The sequence below is a fragment of the Panicum virgatum genome, chromosome 2N (genome assembly GCF_016808335.1).
Source record: "Panicum virgatum strain AP13 chromosome 2N, P.virgatum_v5, whole genome shotgun sequence".
In the NCBI taxonomy this organism is placed as follows: domain Eukaryota; kingdom Viridiplantae; phylum Streptophyta; class Magnoliopsida; order Poales; family Poaceae; genus Panicum; species Panicum virgatum.
Genome location: NC_053146.1, coordinates 15,744,212 through 15,753,457, shown reverse-complemented (window position 1 = coordinate 15,753,457; position 9,246 = coordinate 15,744,212). Strand labels below are relative to the sequence as shown.

General features: G+C 44.5%; 1 protein-coding gene across 1 annotated transcript; it reads right to left on the bottom strand.

Annotated features, from left to right (window-relative positions):
• Window positions 1–3,598: 3,598 nt before the first annotated feature.
• Window positions 3,599–8,714, bottom strand: LOC120662440. Its single transcript, XM_039941586.1, has 4 exons — window positions 8,709–8,714; window positions 8,092–8,316; window positions 7,984–8,034; window positions 3,599–3,877 (listed from the first exon to the last, which is right to left on the bottom strand). Exons 1-4 carry the CDS (start codon window positions 8,712–8,714, stop codon window positions 3,599–3,601), a joined length of 561 nt encoding a protein of 186 aa, XP_039797520.1.
• Window positions 8,715–9,246: the final 532 nt, after the last annotated feature.

The following is a 9,246-nucleotide window of genomic DNA, read 5'->3' as shown; positions in this document are numbered from 1 at the left end:
GAACAGTATCATAGAGTGCTCATATTTCTTTCTCTTTAGTTCAACCATCAATCCAGAGGTTTTGTAAAGTTTTTCAAAAGAAATTTATAAAGTTCCTTGGATGATCTCTCAGATCGCTCAATGTGTATAATTCCTTACCAAGGCTTTTTATTATGCCTTTCTTCCTCAACCTATCTCTAATGCCTATTTTTGTGGAGCTGTAGGTATGGAGGATTTGAAGGCATACCTGCTTCTCATATTTTGCTAAGTCAAAGACCGGATCCAAAGGAGAAAAAAGTCATAAACCTTGATCAAGATGTGCAAGTGTGTGGATATTTTTGGTGGATGGTGTATGAACTCCTTTGTATGCACCATCTCTCTCTTTTTCTTTCTTTTTGGATAAGGGGCTATCTTTTCCTCTTTTTTTGACATGCCGAAGCATGTGGCATACCTTCTTTGGGTATGCATCTTTTATTCTCTCTTTTTTTTGACATGCCGAAGCATGTGGCATACCTTCTTTGGGTATGCATCTTTTTCTTTTTCTTTTTGTATAGCCCCACATCCTTGGCATATTTTTGAGAGAGTGGTGTCATACATGGACATGGAGTTTTATTTTATGGATGGATGGAATTTTTGCTTACTTTTAGTGTAGAAGCATAGCATGTGGTGGAAATGTATACGTGATCTTGATCATGGGAGTATGAAATGAATCTCACTAAGGGTCACAACAATTTGACAAAACTCAATGAGATAACAAGCTGCATATGTGGATGGTTTTGCAATAAAAACATCATATGGCTTTGGATAGGAATTTCATATCATCGAGGAATTTTATATTTTTTTTGTGTTTTCAAAAATTAAATACTCCGAATGTCAAGTATCACATAGGAGAAGATCATAGCAACTCTACTTAACCATATCATAGCCACAAGTTTCAAGTTTAAGGTATGAACATTTTAAGCCACCAAACTCAAAACTAGGTAGAGCATAAAGTTGTAACTAAGCATATGAAGGAAATTAACAGTGCAACTATTCATCATCTCAACAAGAAAAACTTACACCATGCTTACTACACATATTAAAGGAAAATATTTTTGGTGTTTTCTAAGTTTTGCAAATTTTTATTTGTTTTTAGTTATGCAAATTTTTATGGATTTTCTGATTTTGCAAATTTTTATGGGTTTCATGCAAGGTTATGAAAGTAGTAAATGAGAAATGATACAAGTTACCTCTCGTGGGGGTCCTCCCCCAAGCTAGCTTCAGGCTACTACGGCTGGTCGGGGTTGAAACCCGTCCAGCGGCAGTATGCCCTCCACTCCTCCTGTCGAGCAACTGCGACTGCTCCATGTCGTGGAGTCTTTCGCCAGTGTGACGCTGCCATGCTTGGGTACTGTTGATGTGTTGGTTCAGCGTCTCTTGTATGTTGTCTCCCTGCACCCGTAGCTCACCTAGCTATTGGGTGATGGCACCGAAACCTCGGGATGAGGATGTCCGTCTGACAAGGTTCGGGGCTCCACCGGAGCTGGAACTAGTGGACCGGCGGCCTGGTGCCTGCCGTGTCCACTCCTCAATGCTGGCACTGTGCCATGACGAACCACCGGCCTCATGCTAATATGAGTGATGTGGCTCCTGAGGCGGTGGTGTCGGCTCTGCTTCCCTTCTGCTCCTGCTTTTTGTCATCCTGCCAGGCAAACCAGAAGATCTATGCCTACGACCCCCTTCTCGTGGAACAAGAGGGATGGTTAGCGAATGGCAATTATACAAATGGAACTCCGCATTGGGCAGCGGAATCTCATTTGTATAGCCCATGTAAAAGAAAATCAAAGAGTCATTCGGGCCTTTCTTAAGTGTGTGACCTTGGATCAAATAGTCCTCGTCAATATACGCGTGGTCGCCCTCAATGAAAGGAATAAAATTCCCCTCTAAGGCACCGATATGTGTAGCGATACGAGTAATCAAAGAAGTGCACTCAATAGGACCCGTCATCTTGAAATTCAAAAGCCATTGCCTAACCAAAGCTTGCGCGGGGGAGATTTTGATCTTGTTGACCATGGCATAGAGAATGAGCAACTCATCGTTGCGCACGGGTCGGACATCATCTCTTGGGAAGAGAGTGATGGTCAACCACTTGTGCATCAACTAAAGAGTTGGATTTTGAATATCACTGCACCAAGGTGCAAACTTGCCATGGACACCTTGACCCGAAATCCGGCCCCAAAATTCATGACGATTAAAACCTCGGCAAGCTTGGTCCAAAGAAATAGGCCAGCGTTTGTTGAAATCGAGGTTGCCGGCAAAAGTTTTCCAAGAAAGCAAATATTCTTTCCTGAAAAGTTGAAAATAAACCCCGTTTTCCACCTCCCGAAGAGTGCAAAGAAATTGGATGGTGAGGAGTTGAGAACCATACTCCTCAATGAGAAATTGCATGCCAAATGTTAGAGAAGTCTTTGTACATACCTATTTTGATTAGGAGGTCCGGATCGAAGGCTCGGGTGTGGACGACGCTTCTGTTCTTGAGGATGGCGTAGCCTTGTCATTCATGATCATCTCGCAAGTCGAGGTACGGTGCATCTTCCGTATCAATCTCTATGACCTCAGCTTGCGGTTCGGCTTGCATCTCTTCATATTGTTCTTCTTCTTTGTAGTCCATCGTGCTTGGTGTAGGCGTAGGTTCGGGTGTGTACGAGCTTGAGCCACCCCGAGAACAGGATGAACTCCCACCCGTCATCTTCTTGAATGCGCCAGAAACATTCCGCCCAATGCCTTTCATGATGGAACAAAAACGAATGCAACTTGAAATGGGTTACGTTAATGAAAACGAAATGAAAGTTCTTACCCGCAAGTTGTTCCTTCTTTCTTGCAGCAAAGAAATGAGAGAGAGAGGTCTCTTGAAATCAAATCTTGAGCAAAAATCTAATGAAAACTCGAGAGCAAAGTTTGAGAGAGTTTTGAGAGAGAGTGAGTGAATGAGAGTTGAGTATGAGAGATCAACACCCACCCCTCGGCCTCTATTTAAAGGGAAAATGGCCGGGCACCGTTGGGAGAAGCCAGGCACAATGGCTAGTGACCGTTGGAAAAGGCTGGGCCCACTAGCCGTTGGCAGGGGGCCGGCCGACCCTAGGGTTCGGCCGAACCCTTGGGCCACCCTGCTGACAGCCAGGGCCCACTGCCCTTCTAATGGTCAAAAACTTTTAAAACTTTGGTGCCGGCCAAACTTTGCTTCGAAAAGATGTTCAAATTTATTTTACAAGGGATTTTCATGCTCGGAAATATTTTTGAATTTTTGTGAGAGAAAGAAAAAGTGCTAGAAATGTTTCTAGCATGCAAGGGTGTTTTGAAAATTCAAATATGCAGTGGGAAAAATCGAAAAAGTCGAGAAAAGTAAAAATGATGGAGGATGAAAATGGGATACGTACCGATTTACCTTCGGCAAGGGCTCGTCTTTTTGATTCTGACGAGCGGGGCCTTTCTCCTGCTGTGTTTACCACTGCTCGGCTCGTCGTGGAGAATTGGACGAGGACGAGCTTGCGACCTTACGCCACACCTTCTTTGCACATCTCCTTTTGGATCGTGTGGTCGTAGGTTCTAGCAATGGGGATTCTGGTGCGTCCCAGATTGCCTACCCTTCGTCATCCTGTCGGTTCAGGATGCGATGCTCTTCTCTTTGTTTGAATTTGAAGAACATGTCCTCCTTCCCAATGCGGAAGCAGATTTCTCCTCTTCCTATGTCGATCCTTGCTCTGGCAGCCCTCAGGAATGGTTGCCCAAGAATGAGGTCGATTCCGAGGTCACCCTCTATGTCCATTACCACAAAGTCTGCAAGGACGAAGGAGTCTCGCACGCGGACCAGGACATTCTTGGCTATCCCTTCGGGATACCGGATTGTAGAGTCTGCAAGCTGCACACACATGTATGTTGGGGAGAGAGCAGGGTATAAGAGTTTCTCGTATATCACCATGGGCATAATGTTGACACTAGCCCCCAGGTCGCAGAGTGCATGCTCATAGTATTGATCGAAGATTGAGCAGCTGATCATGGGGACCTCTGGATCTTCTTGAATTGCTGCTACCAGGCCATCCCAGGTGTCATTCTTCGGGGGATTGTACCTGCGTGCATGGTTAGTGCGAGGAGTCTGCCAATTGCTTCCCCGGCAACGGCGCCAGAAATGCTTATTGGCGTTTCTTACGCTCAATAGAATATGGATTCCGCAAGCGCACAGAATCACCGCTATAGCACTTCACCTTGGAGTATTCCAGGGTATCATATATTTCCTCAGGGAAGCACTATGGTTAAAGAGTATCGAAGAATCGAATGATAAACTTTACTAGAGATATCAACTGACTAACTTAGTGGGGGTAAGCCTGATATGACAGGTAGGATAATGGCCAACGATGACCGTCTGACATAGGAGACTCTAATCCTTAGAGAGGTAGGCAGTTGGGAGGACAACGAGCGAGAAACAATCCTAAAACACTTCTAAACTATCGAGCTAGCCTCTCTAGACTAAACCTTGCTTCTAACTAGTTATCGGGGACCTAGAGCTTACTTCGGCGGCTGGAAGAGGAAGGACTTCAGAAAGGGATGAGAGGGGAGTCCAACGGCAACCTGCAACTACTGCTAAGAAAACACCCGAACGTGGTAGACTACAAAGGACAGATAGGGCTGTCACCACCTACCGACTACCACAATGGTTCCGTGGGGTGGAACACACTTTCTAGCTAACACTAAGCCCAGACACCACGTCTGTACTCGGTATTAGGATTTCTCTTGTCGCGAACAAGAGAAATCCCCCTCAACCTAGAGCACTAACTTGAGATATCTAGTCCGGGCGAGAAAACCCGTAAGATAAGATCATGATAAACAAGATAGGTACAAAGCCTAAGCTAGAGAATTACTTCAGCACACAAGTAAGATAACTTGGAAAGATAAATAAATGCGGAAAGTAAAGCTGACTCGAAAAGATAAAGAAGATAACTTATATTGATAATTGTCAAAGGAAAAGATACAAGAGCTTATACCGACTTCCGATGACGACTCCGGAATCCTGAGACAAGCTCGACTCGACTCTAACTCCCAGACTACCTAACCTACTCTAGAAACTAAGAATGAGAGAAGAGAGCTCCTTTTGGTGTGTGTCTCACAAGTGAGGATGGGGGGCCTATTTATACTAGCTAGATGTTGGTATTTGTCCAAGGTGTTGGTTGTACGCAAGAGGGTCGGTTGACGTAGCTTCCACGCGAAGATGAGCACGAGACACTGCAAAGTGGGGCCGGCCGGCCTCCCCTTGGCCGGGCCGGCCTGGGATTTTGGCCACCTGGCCACCTCCTTTGCACAGACGTCTGAGATTGCTTCCTGAAGTCGGTAGTCGTTGCGTTGCCCGAACGCTGACAGTTGGAGGCCGGCCGGCCTCTCCTAGGCTGGCCGGACTGGGTCTGGCACATCTCGACCTCCCGTTTCACTGACATCTTGATCCACATATGTATGAAGTCCATGGTGGTGTTCCGGCCCAAAAGATTTCGGTAAGTGCTGCAAGTGGGTCTTTTAATCCATGTGCTAGGCCTTTCGGTCCATTTGATCAAACCAACTTACAATCCATGGTTTAGAGGCAATGTGAGGATGTCACTTCACTCCTGGATCAAAGACATAGCACAGTGTGTAGAGGTGCCAGGCCGGCCGGCCTGGGTTTTTTCCAGTTTCGGCTCATTTTTGGTATATTGTCTCCTGAAAGCACAACTAATCCAAAACTTGTGGAACTTGTTAGAAATAAGTAAAATATGTATGGAACATGGTGTAAAACTCATTTTATTTCTGAGAAGTTGATGGTCAAAATGGGAAATAATGGCCGTCAACACCCCCCCAAGCTTAAACTTTTGCTCGTCCTCGAGCAAAGCTAAAGCTGAGGCTCGGTGGATCAGGAGTTGCATCAATGCTCATACCCTGCGGAAACCTTATGTACAACATAATACTCTTAACCCATATGTACTTTGAATAAGTTGGCTCATGCCTTGGTTTCTGGAGATGGGGCTTACTCGCATTTCATCCCTTGTCTTGGGCGGTTGAGAGATTGAACAACCTTCACCGAAATATTTGCTGCCTCCTATTCAGGTTCCTATCTCGGAGTTTTGCAAATTTTTCAAAAGTGGTTTAAGATTCCCCAATGGTGCTCTCAAATCTCTCAAGGTGTATAATCCTCACCATGGTTGGAAATTTTGACCATCTTCTTCCTACACTAAGGCTAATATGTGGAGTTTTGGGTAGGAAGAGTGTAGCATACCTTGGTTACCTGTGTTGCCGAGCCGAAGAGTGGTTCACAAGAGGTTGGTACTCGATCAAATCCCGATCTTATGGGAGGTGAAGTGTTCAGGGGAGAGAGAGGAAATGGACTCACACTTAGAACATTTGTGGTCTTTTTATTTGAGCTCCTTATTTCAACTCTTTGAGTGGAGGTATGGGTCTTGTCTCTCTCTTTTTTTTTTGCTTTTTTTTTCATTGCTTCAGCTCCAGTTTTTTTTAAGAAGATGACCCACACTCCATGAGTACAGAGTTATTGGAAGGGAGCATTGCTTGGACAGACCATTCGAGATGGATAGGTCCACTGTAGAGATTTTGGGTTTTGTTGTGAAGGGAATTGTCTGGCGAAGGTGGATATCAATACCCGGGGTAGGTAATTGATATGCCAGACATTTTGAGGCTAGCAAAACAATGGTTACGTAAAGGAGAAAGATCGGTAGATGACAAGTACCTTCCTCGAACGAACTCACCATTCAGCAAAGCTCAAAATAACTCAAGATAGCTTATAAAGGTTAGTATGATAAAACGATATGGCTTGGGGTAGGACATGTAAACCAAACGGGAATTCTTTACCATGTTTTATTTTAAAGAAATTCCGAGAGGTTCCCTACTAGAGCATGCAGTTTTATTCCGGTTCGGGCTTTCTCAAATCTCACAACAACTTAGACTTGGAAATCAAGCTCATGCTCCCACTCAAACCAGATTTTAGTGGAACTACTTATGTGCCAATTAGTTCAAGTAATAGGAGAGTAAACAATTGTAAACAAGGCACTTGCAAAGCATTGATAGAGCAACTAAACATCATCTCCATGATAAGAGCTTACACGGATTTCCACACATATGAGTTGGGAGTTTTATTCAAAGCATGAAACATTTTTTTGTGCTTTAATTTATTTATTTTGTTTTGTTTTTATTTTATTTTATACTTATACTTTTTTTGAGGTTTTGAATTATTTAAACTAACTATATTTTTTTAGGACACAAGACGAAAGGATAGATCGGATGACTTACCTGGATACATGGGCACCCCCCAAGCTTGAATGAAGCTAGTAGGTCTGCCGTCTTGGTTGATTTTTTTGTATGCAATGTAAAGTGAAAAGAATGTATTTGCGAAAATTTAAACATGCCATGATCAGAAAGGGAAGACTATGCAAGAATATAAACTATCCTATATGCAAATGCAAGAATGGATAACTACCACGTACCTCATGGCAAGGGCTCGAGTTTCTCGTCCTGAGCGAGACTATCCATACCTTGAGTTTGGTCGTCATCACCTGATGGAGACATTGGTGGTGACGCTTTCTTCTGCTACACCTTCCATGTAGGCAGAGTCACTTCGATCTCTTTCTTCCCAAATTCCAGAAAATTCTTACGTTGGATATTCCGCTTCGCGTTCCGTTGGTTATACACCTTAATCTCCTCTCGAGTTCGAAGATTCTCCACAAAATCGATGAGGGAATACGACTTCTCTAGCTCTTTCACGGATTCCTTTCAGTTGAAACTTTTGATCTGTGAGCATCTTTCATCCTTCGGTTTGAAACCGAATCTCTCCTTCTGCCCATTGATGTTTATTTGGATTACTCCAACTCCCGCATCAATGTGTGCAATTGTCATGCTCAAGAATGGCCTCCCCAATATGAGAGGGATCCCAGTGTTGACTTCCATGTTGAGAATGACAAAATCAACGGGGACAAGGAAATTCCGTATTTTCACCGGAATATCCTTGGCGATCCCTGCGAGATGACGAACTGATTGGTCTGCTAGCTGCAAACACATGGCAGTAGGAGCAAGCGCATGATGGTTAAGTTTATCATAAATTACCTTTGACATGACGCTGATGCTTGCTCGCAGATCACAAAGAGCGTGCTTAAAGTGTTGAGCTCCGATTGAACATGTGATGGTGGGGCATCCTGGCTTCTTCTTCTTCTCTAGGAGAGGAATGAGTATAGCTGTGCTACACTCATTCGTAAGCTGCACGACCTCGGTGGTCGGCAGAACCTTCTTGTTGCCCAGAATATCCTTGAGATACTTGGCGTACGTGGGAACCTGCATAGTATCAAGAAGTGGTATGTTGCCATAAAACTTTTTAGTTATCTCGACGAACTTGCCGAATTGCTCGTCGGCCACCGGCCTCCTTCTCCGCTCTAGAAACAGTAAGGTGGTTGTATCGCGACAGTCCCGTGAAGTTCTAGGGGGTTCCACGGGGTCTTCCTGGGTAGCAATGGTGTTGGATTCTTCGGCCTCCTCCAACACTCCGTCTTCAGCATAGGTATTCCTGGCGGTTACGGTCTTCCACCGTGTACTTGCATCCTACGGAATATGTGGTTTCTGTGCGGATTGTCTTGCCCGCACAGCTACCACACTCACACTCTCTTTCAGGGTCACTTCCGGTTGCCCGGATAGCTTCCCCGTGTCATGGTTAAGGTAGGATGGTATACCTGCATCCTGCGGAAGATGTGGTTTCTGTGCGGATTGCCTTGCCCGCACAGCTACCGCACTCAAACTTTCTTTCGGGGTCACTTCCGGTTGCCCGGATAGCTTCCCCGTGTCATGGTTAAGGCAGGATGAGGCCAGTTGAGTTACTTTAGTTTCTAACAATTCGTTGAAACTCAACTGATGTTTAATAACAGAGTTAAACCCATCTAGTTGCATAGCCAAAGACTCAAGAATTTTATCAATAGCAAGAAATTTCTCACTAATGTTGTCATTCATTTGTTTTTGGCCATTCATGAAGTCTTTAAGCATGGGCTAAAAACTATTATTAAAATTGATACCTTGCTGTTGGCCGAAGGAGAGGTCGGACTTAGAATTCCAACCTTGCTGAGGATGACAGTCTGAGTCATTGGGAGTGTTGTTCCCAATGGAGTTCTCGTCCTCTTGAGTGAATGGGCAAGATTTGCCCGAGTGTCCAGTATTGCCACATTTCTCACATGTCATCTGAGACTCCATAGTCTGGTTAACCTCCTAGTGTGGAGA

Coding starts and splice junctions, on each gene's coding strand:
- LOC120662440 (XM_039941586.1), bottom strand. Junction 8,035..8,091: donor GCATCAGCGTCATGTCAAAG/GTAATTTATGAT, acceptor ATGTGTTTGCAG/CTAGCAGACCAATCAGTTCG. Junction 3,878..7,983: donor GGATCGCCAAGGATATTCCG/GTGAAAATACGG, acceptor ATGTGTGTGCAG/CTTGCAGACTCTACAATCCG.